Consider the following 27,246-nt stretch of genomic DNA (forward strand, 5'->3'; position numbering starts at 1 on the left):
AGGCATTTGCATCTCCGTTTGCTCTGTTCCATCCGCACCATGAAGCGTGACCTCAAGAACAAACTCTTACTTTTCTCATTCATGTTGAGCTTGAGTCTTAATGGTGAGTAAAAGAGATTACAATAATTTTTTTAGTTTTCTTTTTTCCTGTCTGTTGAGTTCGATGATTTGTACTGCATTTTCATTTCTCGTGTTTCTTACTTTTTTTTACGTAAACCAAAGAAACACTTTTGTACACTCCAGTTGGTGAGAACAGTGTAAATGTGCTTAATTAATAGCATTAGATACCAAATATAATTGTAATTTTTTATGTTAAGCAGCATATTTAAAACATAAGTGTGCTTGTGCCTGTTTTCTTTTAAGTAAATGCCACTTGCTTCACATTATGTACCCGTTTAAGTGTTCAAATGCTATACTTTTTAGTCCACTGTAGTTACACATAAATATATTTTTATTGGAAGGTTTTGTAGTATTGTACAAAAGGAATAATATCCTTTGACTCATGGAAAATCTTAAAACCCACAGATCTGCAAAACAACCTTGTGAAGAGTTTCTGTCATACTGTCATGTTGATAATGAGATAACACTGTTACTTTAACACTAAAAAGAAACATCATGACAAAGTGTTGCAGTTTTGACACTGCAAAAAAAAAAAAAATTTTAATTTTTGGACTGGAAACAAGACAAAAATACAAAATCAAGATGCATTTAATAAAATAGTAAAATGTCATTAACATATTATATCTTGTATCTAGTTGTTGTTTTTTGTGTGTGCGTGTGTGTGTGTTTTTTGCTGAAATCAAGCAAACATATCTGCCAACTGGGTATAAGAAAGATAATCTTGTCTCCATTTGAATTGTGATTATTTTTCTCATTCATTGGTAGATAATTGAACTTAATCTCTGAACTAACATTAATGGGGACATTTAGGTAAATAAATGCTGTAATATATATATTATATTATTATATATTATTATTATTATTATTAGTTAATGTATAATAACCAATGTAAACAAATGAGACCTTTAAAGCATTTTCTGAACTTAAACTAAATATAATTCACTCAAATTCAAAAAATATGACAACTTCAGAAACCCAAACTTCCCTACACTTTCTGACTTATTTTTGCCTTATTTCCAGTCCAAATATCTAAATATTATTACATCAAGATGCATTTACTAGATTAGTAAAATGACATAAGATATTATTTCTTGTTTTCTGGGGAAATAAATCAAAATCAAGTGAGTTGTAGCTTAAAAAACTAATGTTAACAGATACAACTTTTGATCTTAAAAATGTGAGATGTTAAAATCAAGTATTAAATACGGTAATATTGTTCATTATATCTAATATTTTAAATCTTTTTGTGCCGTTTTACTTAAATTGTAATCTTGGCTCCAAAAGAGTTTGAGAAAAAAATGATGAATGATGATTGGGGTAAGTTTTCCCAATGAGAACCTGTCATTAAACAGTTAAATCTCTTAAAGTGACAAAGTGTGATTTGTATTTCAGTGCAATCGGCGCATGAAGTCAATGGGACGTCGGAAGGAAACATCACCGTTGACTTCACTTTTCAAAACTCTGCTATAAACAGTTTTAAAACAGACAAAATTACAAGTCTGTACAAAAACGGAGTGAAGAAAAGAAGTTGCAAACAAACGAACCCTTCTTGCTCAGAAAGGTTTGTACTCGGTGATGTGGAAAACCATACGGTCACACTACACATTACAAATGTCTCGCTGGAAGATAAAGGAACGTATTATGTCGCGGTGCTTGCTGGTGGTGAAAACCCTCTTATTGAGAGCAACAAAATTCAAATTACAGTCAAATTAGGCAATACTAAAACAACAGGTAGGTTTCCTCTTAAAACCTCACTATTGTGTAATACTCATAACATTATGAACTGTTGTAATTGTAACTGGGTCTTCAATTTTAGATAATTAAAATTTCAGTTTTTAGCTATTTTAAAAATAATGTGCTTTTTCTTTCAGAAACGACATATCTGCCTGAAAACGTAGAGATGACAACTCCTGAACCGAAGAAATTGGAGCAAAGATCCTTCTTAATTTTCTTAATTGCCTCGTTCATCATATTTATATGTCTCTTTGTGGGCATATTGTACTGGTTTTACAGGACATATCCGAGAAAAACAGGTATGCTGTATTATACAAATATATTTATTTTATTATTTTGTAAAACAGCTGCTTTAAAGTTGGATAAAGTGATTTAAAAAAAATATATATGTGTAAGATTTTGAAGTCCATTACCTGCATTGTGCCATCTTAAGCTAAATTCATAACTTCTTATATGCGCTTCAAAATATGTGGGTGTTTTTTTTTTTTTTTTTTTTTTTAGAAAGAAATAAAATAAAATAAATATTCTACAAGGATGCAATGAATTGATCAAAAGTGACAGTAAAGGCATTTGTAATAATACACAGGGTTTATATTTAAAATAAATACTCTTCTTTTGAATTCATCAAAGAATCAGAAATGTTTCAAATCGTCATATCAGAATGATTTCTGTAGGATCATGTGACTCTGAAGTCTGGATTAATGATAAATTAAGATTTGATCACAGGAATAAATTACAATTTACTATACATTTACATAGAGAACCGCTGATTTACATTGGAATAATATTTCACTGTTTATGATCAGATAAATGCAGCTTTAGTGAGCAGAAGAGACTCTGAAACATTTAAAAAAAAATTGGATGGATGGTAGTGTATGTTGGGACATAATTATGCGTACATAGATAATGATGGTAACAGGGATGAGGTTCCCTTTCAGTCGGTCACGTTCGACGTACGTCAGAACTGAACCGACGAATGGGATCTTACTTTAGAGACCAATCCTACTTCGAGCATCTAACAACGAGCCAATGAAATTTGGCATGCGATCACGCATTCCACGCTCCGCCCCGCAGCGCGGGTATAAATAGGAAGTGGAATGGTAGATCAGCGCTTTCTACTTCGGAGCCGAACAGTTTCATTTGCTGTTTCTACGAAGAGCTTTCTGACTACGAGTCAAATTCCTGTGAACGAGAGTTTGCCAGTGCGGGTGATACGGCGCGTCAGCGAGAGACCGTCCACATCAGTGACTGAGTGTACAAAGAGCTGTTGGTTCGCTGAGCGTTTCCTTACATTACACTACATTACAGTTGGTTCGCTGGGCGCTACACACATATCACTGAGAGCTCACGCAGGCTTGCACTATCGAACTGCGTGGAGCCGCGGTCATCTCCCTGAGTGCTTCAGCACTAAAAGAGCAACTTCCATTCACAAAAGAGCAACACGGTTTGACCCTGCGTCTTTTTCAAGATGTCATTCAAGCCGTGTGTTTCTGGGTGCGGTCGATTTCTGTCTCCGCTTGACGGACACGTTCGTTGTCTCTCGTGTCTGGGCGCACAGCACGCTGAGGCTGCGTTCGTGGATGAGACATGTTCCCATTGCGGGAATATGTCCATTGCAGTGTTGCGGTCCCGTCTCCAATACCTCAGAAGAGGTGGAACGCCATCGTCCATCCCCCGATCTAGTGGTCCTCCAGCTGCAAAGCAGAGGGCTACTACTTTGGCTGATGACCTTGGTGGGGACCTGAGGGTGTCGGTCAGGGTAAACCCGACGGGTCTCACGGCTCCTCGGGCCCCTCCCCCCTCCACTGTACCGGTGGAGATTCCGGAAGGGCGCGCTGACCTCCCACGTGGAGCGCCAGTCGTCTCTTTTGGGGCTCCGGCGGAGGACCAGATGTCGGTTGCTGCATCGGGGGATGAGCTAATGGGTTCCGAGGATGAAGACTCGGCTGCGTTGCCCCCTTCGGGTGTGACAGCGTTGCCCGAGTCTGACCCGGAACTCACGGCTATGCTTGCCCGGGCCGCCGCAAGTGTCGGGCTTGAGTGGAACCCTCCACCACGTCCCGAACCTTCGCGGCTGGATGATTGGTTTCTCGGGATGGGTCGCGCTGGTTCTCAGCGTCCCGCCCCGGTGCCTTTCTTCCCGGAAGTGCATCAGGAGCTCACGAAGTCCTGGGTAGCGCCGTACAGCGTACGCCAGCGATCGACTGACTCCTCCATCCTCACCACTCTCGATGGTGGTGCAGCTAAGGGTTACGAGGGGATCCCTCCAGTCGAGCGGTCGGTTGCGATGCACCTGTGTCCTAAGACCGCTGCGGACTGGAGGCACGCCCCGCGTCTCCCCTCCCGGGCGTGTAAGTTCTCGTCCGGCTTGACGGGCAAGGCTTACGCAGCCTGCGGAGAAGCTGCATCAGCTTTGCATGCCATGGCGCTCCTGCAGGTCCACCAGGCCAAAGCGCTCATGGAACTGCACGAGGGTGGTTCCGACCAGGCAGTTATGCAGGAACTGCGAGCCGCGACGGACCTCGCCCTCCGGGCGACGAAAGTCACGGCCCGCTCCCTGGGTCGGGCAATGTCCACCTTGGTGGTCCAGGAACGCCACCTGTGGCTGAACCTGACAGACATGCGGGATTCGGACAAGGTTCGGTTTCTAAACGCCCCTGTCTGTCAGGCCGGCCTCTTCGGCGACGCCATCGAGGACTTTGCCCAGCAGTTCTCGGTGGCCAAGAAGCAGACGGAGGCCATCAAAAACATCCTGCCCCGGCGGCCCGCTGCTGCCTCCACCCAGCCGCCCGGGGCAGCCCCCCAGTCTGCTCGTCGCCGAGGGCGTCCTCCAGCGTCCGCCTCCGCCCCTGCCAAGCCCAAGCAGCAGCCTCCACCCGCGAAGCAGGGCGCCGGACGCAAGGGGGGCGCCCAACCCGTCCAAGGGCCCGCCAAACCTGCCGGCAAGCGTAAGGGGAAGCGGCCCTGAGACGGGCAGCCCAGGGAGAAGAGGAGCTGCTCTGAGGGAGATGATGTCCGCATCCCTCCCACCCCCCCGGAGGAGGACCGGGGGGGCAACACTGGTCACAACATCTCCGGAGTCCAGCGGTACCCACATTTTCACCAAAAGAGCAATTTCCTCTCTCTCTGGGCCCCAAGAGGGTCAGGTTGGCAGTGTGCGACGCCCACGGGCCTTGTCACTCCTTTCCTACCCTCCCGTCGCCAGGGGGCAGCTGTGTGGGCCTCGAGGACGCCCCCGGGCCTTCTCACCCACACACTGCCTCTCTCGTGAGCACTCAGTCAACACTCCGGGCCGCCCACGGGCCTTCCGGGTCGGGGCTGAGTGCTTCACTTCCCTGCCTCCGGGCAGTGGACAGCAGAGTGGGCTCCGAGGACGCCCCCGGGCCTTCTCACCCACTCTCTGTCCAAACCAGGAGTGCTCAGGCAACACTACGGGCCGCCTCCGGGCCTCCCGAGTCGGGCCAGAGTACTCCGCTTCGCTGCCCCACCCCGGGCATGTCTGTGGTGCCGTTGGTCCCGCTTGTACGGTCTCTGGGGGCCTGGCTAGGTCTCCCCAGGCCGTCTCGCTGGCTCATCCGTACCATCAGACTCGGCTACGCGATTCAGTTCGCACGCCGGCCACCCAAGTACAAGGGCATCCTCTTCACCTCCGTGCGAAGCAGCGATGCTCAAGTCTTGCGGTCAGAGATCGAGGTCCTACTGGCGAAGGACGCGATCGAGCCGGTTCCTCCAGCCGATATGAAGACGGGGTTTTACAGCCCCTACTTCATTGTGCCCAAGAAAGGGGGTGGGTTACGGCCAATCCTGGACCTGCGAGTTCTGAATCGGGCCCTGCACAAGCTCCCGTTTAGGATGTTGACGCAGAAACGCATTTTCCAATGCATCCGTCCCCAGGATTGGTTTGCAGCGATCGACCTGAAGGACGCGTACTTCCATGTGTCTATTCTCCCTCGACACAGACCGTTCCTACGCTTTGCGTTCGAGGGGAAAGCATATCAGTACAAGGTCCTGCCCTTCGGGCTGTCCCTGTCGCCCCGCGTCTTTACGAAGGTCGCGGAGGCAGCCATTGTTCCACTCAGAGAACGCGGCGTTCGGATTCTCAACTACCTCGACGATTGGCTGATCCTAGCCCAGTCGAAGGACCAGTTGTGCGAACACAGGGACCTGGTGCTCAGTCACCTCAGCCAGTTGGGCCTTCGGGTCAACCGAGAGAAGAGCAAACTCTGTCCCACACAGAGGATCTCTTATCTCGGTATGGAGCTGGACTCGGTCAACCGGACGGCGCGCCTCACCGAGGAGCGAGTCCAGTCGGTGTTGAACTGCTTGAATATGTTCAAGAGCAGGACAGCGGTCCCACTGAAATTCTTTCAGAGGCTCCTGGGGCATATGGCATCTGCAGCCGCGGTCACGCCGCTCGGATTGCTTCATATGAGACCGCTTCAACGCTGGCTCAATGGCCGAGTCCCGAGGTGGGCGTGGCAGAGCGGTCAGTACCGGGTCCCAGTGACTCCTTACTGCCGCCAAACCTTCAGCCCGTGGTCCAGCACTTCGTTTCTCCGGGCCGGGGTGCCCCTAGAACAAGTGTCCAGGCATGCTGTGCTATTCACGGATGCCTCTACCACAGGCTGGGGGGCCACGTACAACGGGCATGCAGTTGCTGGTCTGTGGACGGGGCCGCAATTGCATTGGCATATCAATTGCCTCGAGTTACTGGCAGTACATCTGGCACTCCGCCGCCTCAAGGGGCCGCTGCGTGGCAAGCATGTACTGGTCCGTACGGACAGCACAACGGCCGTTGCGTACATCAACCGTCAGGGTGGTCTACGCTCCCGTCGTCTGCTCCAACTCGCCCGCCACCTCCTCCTGTGGAGTCAGAAGCAGCTGAGGTCGCTTCGGGCCATTCATGTCCCTGGTGTGCTGAACCAGACAGCCGACGAGCTCTCTCGTCAGCCGACACCTCCGGGAGAGTGGCGACTCCACCCCCAGGCGGTCCAGCTGATATGGGACCAGTTCGGAGCCGCACAGGTCGACCTGTTTGCCTCTCCGGACTCGACCCATTGCCAGTGGTACTATTCCCTGACCGGGGGTACCCTCGGCACAGATGCACTGGCGCACAGCTGGCCCCGGGACCTACGCAAGTATGCGTTTCCCCCAGTGAGCCTTCTTGCACAGACTCTGTGCAAGGTCAGGGAGGACGAGGAGCAGGTCTTGTTAGTTGCGCCGTATTGGCCCAACCGGACCTGGTTCCCAGAACTCACACTCCTCGCGACAGCCCCTCCTTGGCCGATTCCCCTGAGGAAGGACCTTCTTTCTCAGGGACGGGGCACGCTATGGCACCCGCGTCCAGACCTCTGGAATCTTCATGTCTGGTCCCTGGACGGGACGCGGAGGTTCTAGATGGACTACCACAAGCTGTCGTAGATACCATCGCTTCAGCTAGAGCCCCCTCTACGAGGCGCCTCTATGCTCTGAAGTGGAACCTGTTCGTTGAGTGGTGCGCTTCCCGCCGGGAAGACCCCCGAAGGTGTTCGATCAGTGTCGTGCTTTCCTTCCTGCAAGATGGGTTGGAGAGAAGGCTGTCTCCCTCCACCCTCAAGGTATATGCTGCAGCAATAGCAGCGTACCATGATGTAGTAGAAGGTAAGTCCGTGGGGAAGCACGACCTAATCGTCAGGTTCCTCAGAGGTGCGAGGAGACTAAATCCTCCTCGTCCATCCTCGATACCCTCTTGGGACTTAGCTCTAGTGCTCAGAGCACTTCAGAGCCCTCCCTTCGAGCCTTTGGCGTCTTGTGAGTTGAAAATCTTGTCAATGAAGACAGTGCTCCTGACAGCATTGGCCTCGATCAAGAGGGTAGGGGACCTGCATGCACTTTCGGTCAACTAATCGTGCCTAGAGTTCGGGCCAGGTAACTCTCACGTCGTCCTGAGACCCCGGCCCGGATATGTGCCCAAGGTTCCTACCACTCCCTTCCGGGATCAGGTGGTGAACCTGCAAGCGCTGCCTTCGGAGGAGGCAGACCCAGCCCTGGCTTTGCTGTGTCCGGTCCGCGCTCTTCGCGCTTACGTTGACCGCACCCAAAGCCTTCGGACCTCAGAGCAACTCTTCGTCTGTTACGGAGGCCAGCAGAAGGGAAAGGCTGTCTCCAAGCAGAGGTTAGCCCACTGGATAGTGGATGCTATAGTCTTGGCCTACCAGTCCCAAGACGTGCCTTGCCCGTTCGGTGTAAGAGCTCACTCCACTCGGAGTGTTGCTTCTTCCTGGGCGCTGGCTCAAGGCGCCTCGCTGACAGACATATGTAGAGCTGCGGGCTGGGCGACACCTAACACGTTTGCTAGATTCTATAGCTTACGTGTAGAGCCGGTATCTTCCCGCATCCTCGCCCCCAGGGGCCAGGAGCGCTAAGTGCCCGTTCTAAGTGTCGGCTTGCGAAACGCCACTCCCGCCCTCTGGGCCGGATACGTGCGTCTATTGTCTCCAGTTGTGTTCCCCGGGAAACCGGCTAACCCTGTCGAGCTCCTCCGTCACCCCTCCGGTGTCAGACGTTGCGGACCGTCCGACGCCAGGCCTGCACCCGTATGCTTGTGAAACGTGGCTGTAGGCTGGGTTCCATATGTAGCGGTTCCCTCACGGCAACCCCATATGTGTATTCTTCCACGGTATCAGCTACCCTTCGGGCTAGCCCCGTGTCTTTCCCTCGACAGAGCCCGCTCTGTCGTCTCTGGGCGTGTTCTTTCCCCCCTTCAATCAGGCTGGAACCACCCCAGAGACTGCCATATGTTGCACTACCCTGCCAGGTTAGTCCTTATGTGTACTCTGCCACCTCTCCTTCCCTGAAGGACGTGGCCCCGCAGCGTACCCTCTCTCTCAAGAACGAGGTAGGCACGCTTTCCCAGCGTTATCCAATAGTCATTCTGAGTGGGTCTTGCAGAAACAGCAGTGACTGTACTCCCTGCTTGGAGCCCTGACTTCCGTACCATACTAGACGGTGCAGTGCGCTCAAGCAGGACGCTGGAAGGGCCAGCATCCTGGCGTTTTCCATAGGGATCCCATTCGTCGGTTCAGTTCTGACGTACGTCGAACGTGACCGACTGAAAGGGAACGTCTCGGTTACGTATGTAACCCTCGTTCCCTGAAGGAGGGAACGGAGACGTACGTCCCGTCGCCAGATGCTGTGCTTCCGCTGGGAGTCCGGTCACCTTCGGCTCCTCAGTAGGAAAAGCGCTGATCTACCATTCCACTTCCTATTTATACCCGCGCTGCGGGGCGGAGCGTGGAATGCGTGATCGCATGCCAAATTTCATTGGCTCGTTGTTAGATGCTCGAAGTAGGATTGGTCTCTAAAGTAAGATCCCATTCGTCGGTTCAGTTCTGACGTACGTCTCCGTTCCCTCCTTCAGGGAACGAGGGTTACATACGTAACCGAGACGTTTTACAGATTGATATTTATGTGAAGATTGTTAAACTAAATGCGCAACAAATTTTATCAATGCTTTATTTGCTTTCAAAATGACGGTAACAGAGTTGACATTTTACAATCTTCCATTATTGTCAACCACACAGAAACTTATACACAAAGAGTTCACCCCTTTATTTTATTTATTTGTGGAATAGTTCATTAGTAACAGATAAATATAATAAACAGCTTAGGGGTACAGCTTCAAGCAGAGATGGACAAAGCTGAGTAAAAGTAAAAGTATTACTGGTCAAATATTACTCTGTTACAAGTGAAAGTTGTAAAAACAGATTTTAACTTAAGTAAAAGTACAGAAGTATTTGTTTTCAAAAGTACTCACGTATCAAAAGTAAATTTCCTTTTTTTTCATGTCATTGCATTATTTTATTATAGTTGTATGAATGCACATAATGCCATCTTTGTGGATGAAGCCAGTCAGTGATGCTCCATCCGACATACTGGCAAACGACTAACTTAAAGCTGCTGTCTGTAACTTTTTTTGTGTTCAAGATTTACAAAAATTATTTAATGAGAATGTACAACATGAATCCATTTTCCAAACCGTGTTTTTGTCTTACCCTGAATCATTATGGTACACTTATAATAAGTGTTTATATTGGGACTATTTCAGGCGAGGCTGGTAGGTACCGCTGTGGAGGAGCACAGTCCCTGCGTGATCCGCCATAAGCAGAGAGAAGTAGATCCGGCTGCAATGTTCTTCCGCGAGACGCATGCAGTTCTGTTTATTAACCACTAGAGTGCAAAAAGTTACGGACTGCAGCTTTAAACTCATTCCGATACTAAAGTTACAAAGCTGCTGTCGCTTTAAGGCCGAATGCACAGATCCTATACTCTGAAACACATCCAATATTCTCCCAACTATTTACTCTTCTCTTTCTCCCAGACATTTACATTTTTAAAATCTTTATGAGACATGCATCAGGTGTATGCCAACCAGGGAACATTTACTTTTTTATTCACCAGCCACTGTGGCTAGTGGCTAGTAGTTATAGCCACTCAGCATTTTCACTGGCCACAATTTTGCTGTTTGGAAATTACATTGTATATGTTTAAAGTTGACTTTGGCATGCTTAAATTAATTTTGTGGGGCGGCAGTGGCTCAGTGGTTCATGTAGGTTGTCTACAAACCGAAAAGTTGGCGGTTCGATCCCTGGTTCCACCTGACCAAGTGTCGAAGTGTCCATGAGCAAGACACCTAACCCCAGCTGCTCCCGACGAGCTGGATGGCGCCTTACATGGCTGACACCGCCGTCGGTGTATGAATGGGTGAATGTGAGGCAAAAATGTAAAGCGCTTTGGATGGCCATAGGGTCTGTTAAAAGTGCTTTATAAATGCAGTCCATTTACCATTCCTGCTATAAACTGATCAGTGTTCAAAAACTGTTGGGAAACTTCACTGATAGGCTGCCTGCAGTAAAAAAAAACTTTGAACAAACTTTTAACTTTGAGGACCTTGATCGAAATGTAGCGGAGGAAAAATTACGATATTTGTCTTTTAAATGTAGTGAAGTAAAAAAAGTATACTCTAGTAAACTACAGACACTCAAAGTGCACTTAAGTACAGTACTGAAGTAAGTTTACTTAGTTACTGTCCACCTCTGACTTCATATACACTCACCTAAAGGAAAATTAGGAACTCCTCAATTTCTCATTAATCAACCAATCACATGGCTGTTAATTCAATGCATTTAGGGGTGTGGTCCTGGTCAGGGCTGGCTCTAGCTCTTCCGCCCTGCCCCGCCCCACTCACTTTTATCGTCTCTTATTCAGCACATGTCTGTTTACCTAGGTCTACCCCTAACCGAGAAGCACTTATTATTAAACACGTTAGACGCTTTAATTCCACTTTTCTAATATTTTCTCACTTTCTATTGAAAATAAATGCCTTTCCGATCTGATATGTGATGGGAACAGGGAATAGAGCGAGTGTGGCAAAAGGCGGATTCGAACATCTGATCGATATGAATCAAAACTTGACATGCGATGACATGCGTCTTACCCCTACACTACAGCCACTATAGTGAGAACGGTGATTTCCGTAATTTTGTCTAGCCCAATCAATCTTTAAGTAGCCTAAAACACATCATATTTGTGTTTAATGTAAATAATATGGAATCTAGCGTTACTCCAGTAAAAAAAAAAAAAAAAAATGAGGCCCCACTTTTTATTTGCTTCCGACGCTTCCGACGAATGTAGATTACATACTTTTCATAACTAACGTGCATACTTTATCCATATTTATAACGAACTGGACTTTTGATATTTAAATTACATCCATATAGGTTATTGTAGATTATTGTCAGTGAAGTTATGTTTGCAATATGTAGTAATACGTAGAAAACTAGCAAGTGATAGCTTAGTGACGATATTAATAATATTTATAAAATAAATATTAGTTGATAATATTGATAATACTAAGTAATTTTTTTTGTTTGTCAACTTATTGGCTGATATAATATAATAAAAGACTTAACTCTATACTGGGCTTTCTTTCAAATTTCTTCCTTTCTTTTTTTCTCTTTTTCCGTCCCTGTGCATCCGCGGGGTTTAGACGCCTCATTTTTGATGAACGCGCAAGATGAGCACTTGCCTGACCTAACGGCTGAACTAATAATCAATAATCACCATCAATTCAATCTAATAATCAGGTTGATAAGTAATTAAACGTGTGGCTGAGGGGGCGCCCTATGATGATCATGTTTAATAAACATTATGTTGTATTTCGCTTGTTCCGATTCTATGCTTAATGGGAAGTAATGGGCGGCACTAGAGCGCGCTCTTGCCCCTAACACAATTGTCGCCCTAGGCGACCGCCTACCTCGCCTATAGCAAACGCCGGCCCTGGTCAAGACAATCTCCTGAACTCCAAACTGAATGTCAGAATGGGAAAGAAAGGTGATTTAAGCAATTTTGAGCGTGGTATGGTTGATGGTGCCAGACGGGCCGGTCTGAGTATTTCACAATCATTTTCCTGTGGGAGAAAATGCCTTGTTGATGCTCGAGGTCAGAGGAGAATGGGCCGACTGATTCAAGCTGATAGAAGAGCAACTTTGACTGAAATAACCACTCGTTACAACCGAGGTATGCAGCAAAGCATTTGTGAAGCCACAACACACACAACCTTGAGGCGAATGGGCTTTTAAAGTAAATATTTTCCTTTAAACTCAATGGCGAGTTTCAGTGAAACTACACACAGCAGTCGTTCACGTGAACAACGCATAATCAGTCAACAATGGCTAGCGGAGAAGCAAAAGAACTTGAAAAGCCTCCTGCATCATTCACATCACATGTATGAGAGCATTTTGGCTTCCCCGTAAAATATAATGATGACGGAAAAAAGTTGGTGGACAAAACTGTAACAGTATGTAGGTAACGTTACTGTGGCAGCATGAGAGAGCCGTATGAAAGTGGCAATTCGCCTTATTCACCTAGAGCGTTCTACGGAGCTTGAGGGGTACACTTTCCACTTCCGGTAATTCTCGCGCCGCGGATTAGTGCACCTCATCGCACAGGAAACTGCTACTGATTAGTACTGATTAGCTACTGATTAGTACCGTATCAGAGTCCAACTTCCGGGTTTGTGTACCCCTCAACGGCGTTAGAGTTTTCAAAATGGACTCCAGGTGAATAAGGCGAATAGATTGAGCATGGCTATCTCAAGCGACACCTGCTGATGCCCGTTTCACACACAGCGTAGTCTGTTTGCGATGCGTGTTTTTTCAGTACCCATGTTAACAGATTACAGTTTTCACACTGCACGCAGTGTCGGTCCGTTCAGTGCGAAGTGCCGCGATCGTTTCTGCACCGAGTCTATTTTTTGCTGTGCTGAACTCGTTGAATTAAAGTGACAGCACACTGTCTGCAACCCTGCATTAAAACAAACATGTATTGATATGAGAATCTAGTAATTTCCCCACAGATGCATATAATGTAAAGTGTACTCTGTTTCAAAGTCAACACGTGGCTTTTTGCCTTGGGTAAAGCAAGGAAAATGTCATTTAGCTTTAGGTATACAAGTGAAATAATGGAGAGCACTCTTTTCTTGGAGGTGAAAAATATATATATATTTATGAACAGGATTTCTTTTAAAAAGATTTTAAAAAATGAAAGAAAAAATGAGTTTATGATTGTAAGTCGAATGTTTGTTATTTTAATATAGACTATAGCCTGTTTCTAAGGTACTAGGCTATTTAAATATAAAGTAATGAATTGAATAAAACATTGTTAAATGTAGTGTGTTTAAACATAATATCTATAAAAGAGTAGGCCTGCAAAGAGAATTGCAATGATGACCCCATGTTCAGTAACATACAGTATAATAAAAAATAATTAATAAGTGTTAAACAGACGTGAGAGGTCTACTCTCTCCCCTGAGAATGTTGACATCCTAATCTTTTGGATCTTTATATATATATATATTTTTTTCACATACATTTTAACTGAGTAAAATTTGATTTATTCAGCAGGTTATTTATTTTATATTTGTTAAAACCATAACCATATGTTATGCTAACACCAAAATTTTTCATACAATAAATGGAAAGCGAATAAAAATAGTCTCCTCCCTCTTTTTTCTGATCCGAAAAATGATCCAATCTGTGACTCGTGATCCGTGATGTGAGTTTTGTGATCCGTTACACCACTAAATACAAATAGGAAAAAGAGGCTACAATTTGCACGAGCTAACCAAAATTGGACAGGTGAAGACTGGAAAAATGTTCAAATCAATGCCACGTAGAATTAAGGCAGTTCTGAAGGCGAAAGGGGGTCAAACACAGTATTAGTATGGTGTTCCTAATAATCCTTTAGGGGAGTGTATATTAAAACAACTAAAATCTAAAATAGACAAACAAAAGAAAAATGAGGAAATTACATTTTAAAAGAAATTAAAGAAATTAAATAATGCAAAATATTACATTAAAAGAAGTAAATGTGCACACGTACTTAATTAGCGAACTGACATTAGCCAACAATAAGCAATATAACATATTAATGTTTAGTTAATGGAAATTAAACTCTTATAGTTCATGTTAGTTCAGGTCTATTAAATGATATAAACAGATATATTTTTTATCTTGATCCTAATAATGTATTAGTAAATGTTGAAATTAACATTAACTAAGATTAATAATAGATTTTTTTGTTTTGTTTCCCATTATATGTAGTTAGCCAATGTTAAAGGGTTACTTCAGCGTTTAGCATATGGCTTTATATCAGTAGAAACCCTGGAGTATATTCAAATGATTGTGCTTCCCCCCTCATATCCCTCTGAGACAAGAGATTTATGCATTTTATTTATGGAAAAATTCCTCCAATGACGCAAATATCGTCAATTTGCGCCATCGGAGGAATGTTTGGCCAGAGGCTAAAGACTACAGCCAGCAGAGGGAGCCATTTCCGCATGTTTGCAACTCGCGCATGGGGGATGGAGATTACACTCACAGCTCAGCTCATTAAAAAGCTCATTAAAAAATTGCCTGTATTAACATTTGCTAAAGTCGACACCAGCTATTAAGTAATTTTATATAAGTGGCATTTTGTAGTAGGGCTGAACGATATTCTGTTTTAACATCGACATCGCGATGTGCACGTGAGCGATAGTCACATCGCCGGCACATGCGATGTGAAGGGTCGTAGCCCATGGTGTATTAAGAGAACGGCAGCACACAGTAAACACGAGTTTGCTGCTGGAGTGACATGCACATTCCTCATGCCTGCACAGTGATTGGTTCGCTGTGCCGCTGCTCACCGCTCACGGCCAAATATTGACTGCTAAAATGCGCGACGAAGAGGATCCGAAGAGGGGGGAAAAAAAGGTTTGTACCAGAAATCATCTTTTTGGGACTATTTTGGCTACATAAAGGAGGATGTTGAACAAAAAGAGGTACTTTGCATGGAGTGTCTTGTAGCCACAAAACAAGAAAACACCACCAATTTGTCTGATCACTTAAAACGGCACCACAAAGATCTTTACGACGAATACAAAGCAGGGCTCGACATTAACGCTTGTCCGGGACATGTGGGTGTTTTGAAGGGACAAGTGAAAGAGAATTTTACTTGACTGACGGACAAGAGCCTGATTAAAACAAAAATAACTAGCGTATCACCAAAATGCAAGAATGTTTCTGCATTCATTTAGTGTAAGTGGCGATCGATAGTGGATAATATATAATGAACTGATGATAATAAGGTCACGCTGTTGACGCTCGTGCAGCCTCTCGAGGAGAAATCACAACACTAGAGCGTTTTCCTGAATACCATCACGACTGAAAATGACACTGATTTCATATGACAGCTCCATAAACAACTAATTAACATTCACTTAGTCACTTACATTTTAGATGCAATATTTAGAGTTGCTGTTCTATTTCATCAGTGAAAATCGTTCACAGCAGACCCGTAACATGTCTCACTCATAGCAACAAGTGTGAATGATTCAGCGTTCGAATGAATCGTTTGAATGAACGACTCAGTGACTTTCTCATTAAGACGGTCCCCTGCTGCCACCTACTGGAGGTTTAGTTTCATGTTTGCACATACTTTCCAACATTTCTTAATATCACAGAATGGTAATTATTGACTTTAGCCTGGATTGATGGCTCTCAATATCGCAATATATATCGTTGGGGGGAAAAATACCGCAATGTAATTTTTTTTCCAATATTGTGCAGCCCTATTTTGTAGCCTATCATGCTAGCATGCCCGTGCTAATTGTAAATGTACTTCTTTTCAGATGTAGAAAACCCACCAGTTCAGAACAACACAACAACACAACAAGTATGTGCATGACCTCTTTATTTCTCTAAGCTCATCAATAATCTCTTCACAATAATGCAATGTCAGCTTTGTTTTTGTCTCTTTTTGTGTTTAATGGCCTGGGCTGTTTGCAGGGGCGATGTGGGAGATCTGAAGCTGTGTTTGTCAGCTGTGTGGAGTATGGAGAGTTAGACTTTCAAAATAGACCTGAAAGAGATGACAGAGTAAAACCTGCCGAGGCGACATCAAAGGCCCAGGACGGAGTGGAATATGCTGCCATCATTTTCCCTCAGCAAAAACAGGCACCGAGTGGGCGGATGAGAAATAAACAGCAAGTACCTGCTATTAAGAGATAGTCAGATCATGCATTGTCCACTAAAGTTAGTATATTTTTACATTTGCTTATATAAACCTAATATATATTATTTGGGAGAAAATACTGAACAGTTTAGGGCTGTTAAGATTTTTTAATTATAAATATTATCGGAAACTGCCACGTAAGTCATCCTCTCATGTTAACTAGTTCAAACTGATATAAATTGTAAAGGTGCCACAGAGTTTAACACTGAGTCATAGCAAGGTGCTAACCACAGAAGCCCCTATAAGGAAACCTGAGGTACTTTAATATCGTTGTGCTGTATTGCAACACATGCTCACTGGAGAAACGTGCCTGTGATGACATTTCTGCAAAATTATATAATGTTTCTTCTCGCACGTTGCATCACACTTTCGAGGTCTACCGAGCGGCACTGAAAGCTTTCATTTTGATCTGAAACAGAACGTGAATCTGGCAACATTGTATTACGTTGGCTGTTGTACATTAGAGGATGGATACCCGACCCGAGCCCGACGGGTTCCGACGGTACCCGACGGGTCGGGCCGGGTTCGGACAGATATTTAGAAATGACGTTCGGGTTCGGGTCGGGCTCGGTCACGTCAGCGCGAAAAGGCATTGAACCTTTTAAATTTAAAACTGCTTATTATGCAAGTAGCCAATGGGCCTGTTTAACTTGATGCAATGGTTTGTTTTTGTGATTAAAATACATGCATTATATAACCCTAACATCTGTCTTCCTGCATGTGGAAATTTGTTTATGTCGCCGTGACAACAACTCGCAACACGTGCGTGCATATTGCCCGCGGCATCCTTGTCATTCCAGTGAGCGCAACTTCAGCGCTGCTGGCAGCAGGACAGCCTTGAAGCCATCCGCAGTTGATGCAATCCTTTTTCTGCATAAAACCTCGATTAGCCTAAACTTTGATGGATAGATTATGTAAATAGATCCCATGTTGCAGTTTAGGAACCACAGTTTGAGAAAATTGGTAAGATGACTTTCATTTCAATAAGCATTTAAATTGTGTTACGTTAATGTTTTGTTCTGTTAGCTTGGGCCATTTTTAGCAGACCTTTGTTCATTTAATTTCAGTTGGCTATTTGATTGGGCTCTGTGTAACGTTTGATGCCCCGTGTGCGCGCTGATGCGCTCGTCTGTAAACATTTCAGAATGCCTACCTTACAGTTGCTTAATAAAAGCGGGATTTCCACACAAACAAACGTGCGTGTCATTAGTATATGAGGGGAAAAAATAGATTTTAACTGTCGGGCTCGGGTCGGGCTCGGACATAAATATTTGAATGCCTGTCGGGCTCGGGTCGGGTTCGGTTACTGCTCTGTCGGACGCGGGTCGGGCTCGGACAGAAAAATGCAGCCCGATCCGCACTCTATTGTACATATCCAGGAAGTGGAGCTAAAGGTTAATGCTCTATCCCATTTAAAAATAAATCCTATACCTTAAATCTAACCGATATTGTTGACAAAAGCATACATAAAAATGCATTTGCTGACGCAACCACAGAATTTTAGCTTGTGTAACAGAAGGCAGCTAGTAAGAGATGTGTGGGTAACCTTCCCTCCCCTGTCCTCATGAGGCACACTGGCAACTGATGTTAGAGGCTGTGGTCTTTAGCGTCTTTGTTGGCGCACCTGCCTGCAATGCCAGACACACTGATTCCAATCCCTCTCAGAGTGGTGTGAGTGCTGTGATCTGGATTGAAGTGAGGTTTGGGGGGGGTGAGTGTAACAGAGGCCGGCTAGAGCTGTGTATGTAAACCAGGGGTTATGTTGGTGCCGTGACCCAGATTGAAGTGAGGTTTGGGGGGGTGAGTGTAACAGAGGCCGGCTAGAGCTGTGTACGTAAACCAGGGGTTATGTTGGTGCCGTGACCCAGATTGAAGTGAGGTTTAGGGGGTGAGTGTAACAGAGGCCGACTAGAACTGTGTGAGTAAACCAGGGGTTATGTTGGTGCCGTGACCCAGGTTGAAGTGAGGTTTGGGGGGGTGAGTGTAACAGAGGCCGACTAGAACTGTGTGAGTAAACCAGGGGTTATGTTGGTGCCGTGACCCAGGTTGAAGTGAGGTTTAGGGGGGTGAGTGTAACAGAGGCCGGCTAGAACTGTGTGAGTAAACCAGGGGTTATGTTGGTGCCGTGACCCAGATTGAAGTGAGGTTTAGGGGGTGAGTGTAACAGAGGCCGGCTAGAACTGTGTGAGTAAACCAGGGGTTATGTTGGTGCCATGACCCAGATTGAAGTTAGGTTTAGGGGGTGAGTGTAACAGAGGCTGGCTAGAGCTGTGTGAGTAAACCAGTGGATATGTTGGTGTCGTGACCCAGATTGAAGTTAGGTTTAGGGGGTGAGTGTAACAGAGGCTGGCTAGAGCTGTGTGAGTAAACCAGGGGAAATGTTGGTGCCGTGACCCAGATTGAAGTTAGGTTTAGGGGGTGAGTGTAACAGAGGCTGGCTAGAGCTGTGTGCGTAAACCAGGGGAAATGTTGGTGCCGTGACCCAGATTGAAGTTAGGTTTAGGGGGTGAGTGTAACAGAGGCTGACTAGAGCTGTGTGAGTAAACCAGGGGAAATGTTGGTGCCGTGACCCAGATTGAAGTTAGGTTTAGGGGGGTGAGTGTAACAGAGGCTTACAGCTTACAGGCAACATTATCAGAACATCGGATAATGTCCTAGTGAGGTTCTCTTGAAGGTCTGAATAAATGATCTTCCAGTAATAAAACTTTGCTCAAAGTCATCTGGTCTTTATCAATGTTCTCCAATTGTTAGCACAGAAACATGGAAGGCTATTTACGTTCACCTAATGTTTTTTTTTATGTTACTAATTGTTTCAGAATGTTCAAATTACAAATTAAAGTTATCATAGTGGTTGCAAGATTATAAAATGAAAGGTTTCTTTCATTTCATAAATTTCAAAGGTTTCTTCAAATCATAATTTGTGTCAACTGGCATAAAAGTTGTTGGTGTTTTACTGCCACTAGTGTTCATTTCAGCTGGAAACTGCAGTGAATTGCCTGTATAGTTTTGCAAAAATGTAGGCAAAAGGCACGTTTTTACAAGGAGGCGACGTGACAACCACTATGATGACTATGATTGCACCATCTGTGGTACACACATTGATACATCAATAACTGTGGGGCTTATGAGAGATTTGATAAAACTGGCCAAAAAATACACACGAGTCATATCGAGACCTGAACATAGGGACTTGAGAGTGTGACGCAGAGTTTTGCATTGACAAACATCGCTCACGTTTTCCTCAGAAAATGTGAAAATTAGTTACGGTTTTGTTATACTCCTGCTATTATTTTCATATGCGCTTCTGTGTATCCTAACACTATTCATACTAAAATATAAGTGACTGCATTTAGTGTGTATTGTTATGTAAATTTGAAATGCTGATTTTTGCACTGTGTATGTACTGTAAATATAGTACTTGCATGATTTCTGTACTACATATGAATGTATATCCACAAAGTAATCTCATAATATTTGTAAAAAAATGATAAAGGTGTTCAAAATATAGACATATTTACACAGTCTGTCATTTTTGTATCCTGATTTAACAGCAAGAAATAGTAGCGGTGCCTTACACACAGTCCTGCGTTTGGGTTTGTTTACTTCTGTCTGAAGGTTCACATAAGCATGGCCACAAAGATAACATCAGATGTGGCTGCGTGTGTTGGCAGTTGTGAGTAGGAGTGTTGATTGAGTCATAAACTGTGTTTTAAACTTTGAGCCGGAGAAAATGAAGACTTAATTTTCTCTGAAATTTCTGCAAACAGCAAAAACCGAACATTTCAAACCGCAAAATATGCAAACACCTTGAGAAGTATGACTCTTACCTGCATGTCGAACAGTTTCCAGCACCCACACAGGCTTGTCCTGAATATATAATGAGAGGCACGATATGGCCTATTAAAAAACTGTGGGCCAGCCTTTTTCACCGCATACAAGTTCCGCTGTAAGCTTGAAGTTTACAGTGAAATGTTTTCCTTTCAATCAACAAATAACCGCAGTAGTGCTGGTGAAGCATTTATCGTAGCCTACTCTGGAGTAACCCCTGTATATCATTTTCCATTCACAGTGCTTATTGAAACTGTTACATCCTGTAATTATCATTCAGAGTCATATTGTGTCTTCTCGCTCTAGAAAGATTAGTTTAACAGAGAAGCAGTAATACACTATGCATTTATATGAGAGGTGACATTTGTGAATACACTGTGGACAATATTAGGAATTGTTCCGATGTACAACAGAGAATTTTTTTTACAATACCAGAAACAAACAAACAAACACATTTTCAATAAAACTACATTTAAAAAAAAAAAAATGAAGTGGCATCCAGTCATGCTCATAAGTGTTCACATTCCTTGCAGAATATGTGAAAATGTGAATAATTTTAACAAAATCAAAGGGACCATACAAAATACATTATTTCTTTAATATATATATATATATATATATATAAAAAAAAATTAATTTTATTTATTTTATTTTTTTTAGTGTTGTCCTAGATACGTTTTTTTACATAAGATATGTTAACATATAATTCAAAAGAAAAAATCCTTGACTCTTAAATGTGTGTGTGTGTTGTGTGTGTGTGTGTTTGTCTCTGAGTATCCACAGCTGTGTGTGTGTCATTCTCTGATGATCTACAGCTGTGTGTGTTTTGTGATGGTGTTCTTGAGTCTCTTGTCTGTTCTGAGCTGTTAAACTGACCAACGTTCTTCAGAAAAATCCTCAAATTCTTCAGTTTTCCAGCATCTTCTGCATATCTGAGCTCTTTCCAGCAGTGACTGAAGGATTCTGAGATCTGAGGACGTTTGAGGGACTCAAACACAACTATTAACAAAGGTTCAGACATTCACTGATGCTCCAGAAGGAAACGCATTCAGAGCCGGGGGTGAACCCTTTTGAATTTGAAGATTAAAGTAAATTGTACTCGATTTGTCTTCCAGGAAACATGTGTCCTTCTGTTGCTTCTGAAGGGCAGGACTACATTAATTTTATTTTTGACATTCATCCTGTGCAAATGTTTTCCTTAACCATGAACTAGCTCTAAATGCCTGGTGCAGTCATTAAAGTGTATGGCTGATGGATCATTGATTTGACGCGATCAACCCGGGTTCGAACTCGCCTTTTGCAGAGATCGCTCTTCTCTCTTTTCTCATCACAAATCCCACCAGAAAGGCATTTACTTTAAATAAAAATTAAGAAAATGTTCTAAATGTGGAAATAAAATTCCAAACAAAATGTGACCAATCACTAAAGTAAGGACACGGTTTTGGGGCATTTTGAGTTATTCACAGATTCTGAAAGTGTAGTCTCCAAGCTTCCCAACGAGGTGTAACACATGGCAATCTGATAATATTTGGAGAAGTTGAATGTAGGCATTTAATAAAGTTAAAACTGGAGAAAATGGTATCTAAAGTTTTGCAGTTCTCACCTGCTGGGAGTGACAATAGGGCTCATTTACATCAAATTTAGATAAGCCATACCGCATAAGTAAGTAGCCATGCTTCCCTTGGAGGGCGTGGCGATAACAAGCCGGCTTATCCTATATGCTAATATACACAGATAATGACGTCACTACTGCAAGCTAGAATCTCCGAAAAACAAGCCGATTTCAACCTCAAAATATTTGCTTTTAAATATACCAATACTGCTTTCTCAAACACTGGGAGGCTTCTTCGTGATTTCAACTAACAGATTCTGAAAAAAAAAAAAGCGAAAATCACCTATTTTGATAAAAAATTATTCTTTCTTATTTTGATCGAAAGTATTGCTGCCGACTTGTGTCCCTGATTTCCGTGACTGGTCACAAATGTTTAATAATAATAAAAGCATTTATTGGGTAGGGTTAGCAAAAGGTGTAAGGAGGGCTTTTAATGTTGCTTTAAGGCGGCATACATTTAATAATTTAAATCAAAATAATAATTTACACTATATGCTATTTTTGCATCCTGTTGCAAAAAAAATTGCTACAAATGCTATTGTTGCTGAACACACGCCTTGCGAGCACTTTTATTATACCACAGTCATCTGTGCCATTTCCGCTTTTTCTGTCATGAGTATGAAGTAATGCAGCTCTATTTATTATATTAGACAGATTTAAGTGTGTTTAAAATGTTGACGTTACTCTGTGTAAGTACTTACTCGTTTGCACAGTGGCTGCTGTGACACTTCCCAGCAAACATTGGTCCAACGGCAATGTCATGTCCCTGGCCAAAAATAGTTGTGGTAGGATGGCATAAATCTGTAAAAAAAAATGTAACAGAACATTTCTTAAAAATGCATTCAGGTAAGTTTTTACATGTCTACAGTTCTCCTGGGTTGCACGTATAATTGTTACGTTGACTTTTAGCTATGTGTAGTTCACCCTGTTGTGAATAATTTGTGAGAGGACTTTAACGCATGCATTTATAGTCCATTATGACCCTCTATGAAATCCTTGTGAAATATGCAAAAGCTGTGCTTACATCTTGCATGGTTAATGCTGCAATGATTAATTTATGTGCACCAACACCAAGTAAGTTAGTTGTTAAAGTGGGGGTGAAATGCTGTTTCATGCATACTGAGCTTTTTCCACTGTTAAAGACTTGGATTCCCATCCTAAACATAGACAAAGTTTCAAAAACTAAGTTGGACGTTTGATGGAGTATTTCTGTGTTAAAAATACTCCTTCCGGTTTCTCACAAGTTTCGGAGAGTTTTTTCGAGTATGGGTCGGCTTGACGTCGATAGAGCGGAAGGTCCTTGTATGGGCCGTACGGGCTCTTCTCCCGGTAGGGTGCGCGCGCACGTGACTAGAGGGAGAGAGGAAATGCTCGTCCATAAACACTCTCTCAGGTGCAGATCCAGTCGATCCAGGCGCCGCGCTCCACTTTATTCCTATGGATGACATCAAGCGACTTCAATGCTTCAGCACAGCATTCCAGGAAGCAGCGCTGCATTTGAACCGATTTGAACGCAAAAATGACGAGAAACATCACAACATCGTGTCGCAAAAGTGGATCTCTACGGTCACTGCTGTCAGGACTTCACAAAATCAACAGTTACCAAAGAAGTGTGTTTTTGACGGAGCGGTCCCAACGATAAAGCTTCACAGTCCTGCTTTGGAAGCAGGCGGTGAGTAAAACTGCTTCAAATGTCTAACGTATGTTGATGGTTATCGTCGCGTAAGTAAACTTCAGTAAACAACACAATCGTGTATAACGTTAGTTGATTTATAAATGGAGCATGTGATCTATGGTGTGTGTTTAAATACATTTGTTTAGCTGACCAATATAGGTGTCAGTTTGTTTATTGTAAAACCACCCAAATATAAACCTAGTTGAGGTTCTCACAAAGCGTGCTTCGTCATTCAAATGCGCTATCGTAAGTCCATTGTTGTTCTATGTATAACGTTACACTAGTCTGACGTGCAAAACCGTTTTGCTTGCTACTGCTAAGGTTTAGTCGCATACAATAGTCCATAAACCGAATCATGTCCTCATAAACTGCGAGTAAACACACACAAATGTTGACAGGCCACTAAATACAGTCCATACCACAGAGACGGACGTCCTGCTGTTACTGCTTCAATTTATTTCAGCCTCTGGATCTGATTCTGGATCATATATCTATTAGTTGAATCTGATTGATAGCCATGGTTTATTAATAACGTTTTCTTCTCCACGCTTGAGGACGTCACTGCTTTGTGCGCTCTCGTCATTCTTCAGCTCCACCCACACGATACGCCTCCAGGCACTCGGTTTTTTCGGGAAAGACTCGGTACAGCCTATAATTCTTTTATAAATATAATAAAACTAAAGACTTTTCGGAGATAAGATATGAAGGATGCAATACTACTCTATAGGACTCTATAGGACTGATTGCACCTTATCTATGCATCATGTTTTAAATTCTTTTTATAACTGTTTTAGTTTATTTTTAATTCTCTTTACATTGTATTCTTTTTCTTATGCATTTTGATCCCTATTTTAATTCACTTCTATGTAAAGCACTTTGAATTGCCATTGTGTATGAAATGTGCTATATAAATAAACTTGCCTTGCCTTGCCTATAGGTACTCAAGATTGACATGAGATTGACTGAAACTGAGTGTTTCACCCCCCCCCCCCCCCCCCTTAAGAGTTTGTGAATAGTTGTCCACTGACATCCTTTACACGTCTATAAATCAATCAATCAATCAATCAATCAATCATCTTTATTTATATCGCGCTTTTACAATCACGATTGTGTCAAAGCAGCTTAACAGTGTCAAACCGGATAATATTGCAACAAAATTGGATTTGGCTGTACAGTCGTTCTGGAGAAAACAGTGATGTTATCAGCTTATTTTAATTCATCATATAGCGACAATGTTGGCAGATCAGTATTATAGTTTATAGAATTAAATAAAACCTAATTCATACATTTTATTTGTATAATTAGTTGAATAACTTTGATCATAATTTTAGTGTCCCCAACTGAGCAAGCCAAGCCAAAGGCGACAGTGGCAAGGAACCAAAACTCCATCAGGGCATGATGGAGAAAAATAAACCTTGGGAGAAACCAGACTCAGTCGTGGTGCCAGTTCTCCTCTGGCCTATTAACACACCGTGTAGGATTATTATACTGGCAACCTTACAGATCAGAAATCATATTAGATCGGAATATTCAAAATTGCAGGGTATCCCGGAAGAGACAGGTTTATTTAGGATGGTGCGTCGATTACACAAGAGAATGAATACATGAAAGATCGGAATTATTGTGCCTGAGACAGTTTTTTTGAGCATGACGTGCCGGTGAGGCAAATTCAGAGGAGACACCAATTGACACGGCTCAGCAGACACTCCAGGATGCGTCTAGTCAAGCAAGTCTAGTCAAGCAAGACCATAGCTCCGTTTAAATGAGTGCCTGTAGCTGTGAGCTGAGCTGTGAGTGTAATCTCCAGCCCCCATGCGCGGGTTCAAAACATGTGGAAATGGCTCCCTCTGCTGGCTGTAGTCTTTAGCCTTTGGCCAAACATTCCCCCTATGATGCAAATATCGTCAATTTGCATCATAGGAGGAATTTTTCCAAAAATTAAAATGCATAAATTTCTTGTCTCAGGGGGATATGAGGGGGGAAAGCCCAATCAATTGAATATACTCCAGGGTTTCTACTGATACAAAGCCATATGCTAATCGCTGAAGTAACCCTTTAACTATCATAATATTTTTGGTAAATGTATACATTTTGGTTACACTTTCGATTACTGACCAGAAAGTACTACGTAAGTAAAGTGAATTTACAGCATAACCTCCTGTAATTATAGTGTAACTATAAAGTAAGTATGTGTAGGTATAAGGAAACAATATGTAATATTGGAGGAATAAAGGGGTAACTATCAGGAAAATTAATAAATTATTTATATATATTTTTTAATTAAGGGGTAATTATCCGTGTAGTTACAGGGTAGGCCTAAATACAAATATGCAGGCTGTAAATTAAAGTGGCTCTTGTTCCCCTCTTGTTTCATGTAGTTACAGGCTAAGTACAATAAATTAAAAAAAAAATACACAATCTGATTTTCCGAGGGATATCGGAAAATCAGAACTCTCTTATTAAATCAGAGATGTAATAATACCAGTCGGGGGCCCCCCGGTCCTGCTCTGCGGACATCATCTCCCTCAGAGCAGCTCCTGTTCTCCCTGGGCTGCCCGTCTCAGGGCTGCTTCCCCTTGCGCTTGCCAGCCGGCTGAGCGGGTTGGGCGCCACCCTTACGTCCGGTACCCTGCTTCGCTGGTGGAGGCTGCTGCTTGAGCTTGGCAGGGGCGGAGGCGGACGCAGGGGGACGCCCTCGGTGACGAGCAGACGAGGGTGCTGCAGCCGGCAACGGGGTGGAGGCAGAAGCGGGTCGCCGGGGCAGGATGTTCTTGATAGCCTTCGTCTGCTTCTGGGCCACCGAGAACTGCTGGGCAAAGTCCTCGATGGCATCACCGAAGAGGCCGGCCTGACAGATAGGGGCGTTAAGGAATCGCACCTTGTCCGCATCACGCATATCTGTCAGGTTCAGCCACAGGTGGCGTTTCTCAACCACAAGCGTGGCCATCGCTCGACCCAGGGAGTGTGCAGTGACTTTCGTTGCCCGGAGGGCGAGGTCCGTCGCTGCACGCAGTTCCTGCATAACGCCTTGGTCGGAACTACCCTCGTGCAATTCCATGAGCGCTTTGGCCTGGTAGACCTGCAGGAGCGCCATGGCATGCAATGCTGATGCGGCTTCCCCGCAGGCTGTGTAAGCCTTACTCGTTACACCGGACGAGAACTTACACACCCGGGAGGGGAGACGCGGGGCATCGCCACCGACCGCTCGACTGGGGGGATTCCCACGTAACCCTTCGCCGCACCACCATCGAGGGTAGTGAGGATGGAGGAGTCAGTCGATCGCAGGAGAGCGCTGTAGGGCTTCGCCCACGACTTTGTGATCTCCTGATGCACTTTCAGGAAGAAAGGCACTGGGGCGGGGCTCTGAGAACCAGCATGGGCCATCCCGAGAAACCAATCATCCAACCGCGAAGGTTTGGGACACGGTGGAGGGTTGCACTCGAGCCCGACATTTGCGGCGGCCCGGGAAAGCATAGCCGTAAGCTCTGGGTCAGACTCGGCAATGCTGTCACACCCGAAGGGGGCAACGCAGCCGAATCCTTATCCTCAGAGCCCATTAGCTCGTCCCCCGATGCTGCAACCAACATCATATCTTCCGCTGGAGCCCCAAAAGTGACAACTGGCGCTCCACATGGGAGGTCAGCACGTCCTTCCGGAAGCTCCACCGGCACTGTGGAGGGGCCCG

The 27,246-nt window shown here is 44.1% G+C and overlaps 1 protein-coding gene across 1 annotated transcript; it reads left to right on the forward strand.

Annotated features, from left to right (window-relative positions):
• Positions 1-16,901, forward strand: LOC137039638 (CMRF35-like molecule 8). The gene is made up of 5 exons (XM_067414935.1): positions 1-103; positions 1,513-1,851; positions 1,992-2,153; positions 16,064-16,107; positions 16,221-16,901. The coding sequence occupies exons 1-5, from the start codon at positions 40-42 to the stop codon at positions 16,440-16,442; spliced, it is 831 nt and encodes a 276-aa protein (XP_067271036.1). The 5' UTR covers positions 1-39; the 3' UTR covers positions 16,443-16,901.
• The last annotated feature ends 10,345 nt before the right edge of the window (positions 16,902-27,246 follow it).

Source organism: Pseudorasbora parva, chromosome 14 (genome assembly GCF_024679245.1).
Source record: "Pseudorasbora parva isolate DD20220531a chromosome 14, ASM2467924v1, whole genome shotgun sequence".
In the NCBI taxonomy this organism is placed as follows: Eukaryota; Metazoa; Chordata; class Actinopteri; order Cypriniformes; family Gobionidae; genus Pseudorasbora; species Pseudorasbora parva.

What these genes read in the sequence shown, in the direction of transcription:
- LOC137039638 (XM_067414935.1), top strand. Translation starts at nt 40, where the DNA reads ATGAAGCGTGACCTCAAGAACAAACTCTTACTTTTCTCATTCATGTTG. An exon ending in GTTGAGCTTGAGTCTTAATG is followed by an intron (nt 104 to 1,512) that starts GTGAGTAAAAGA and finishes TTTGTATTTCAG; the next exon opens with TGCAATCGGCGCATGAAGTC. An exon ending in ACAACACAACAACACAACAA is followed by an intron (nt 16,108 to 16,220) that starts GTATGTGCATGA and finishes GGCTGTTTGCAG; the next exon opens with GGGCGATGTGGGAGATCTGA.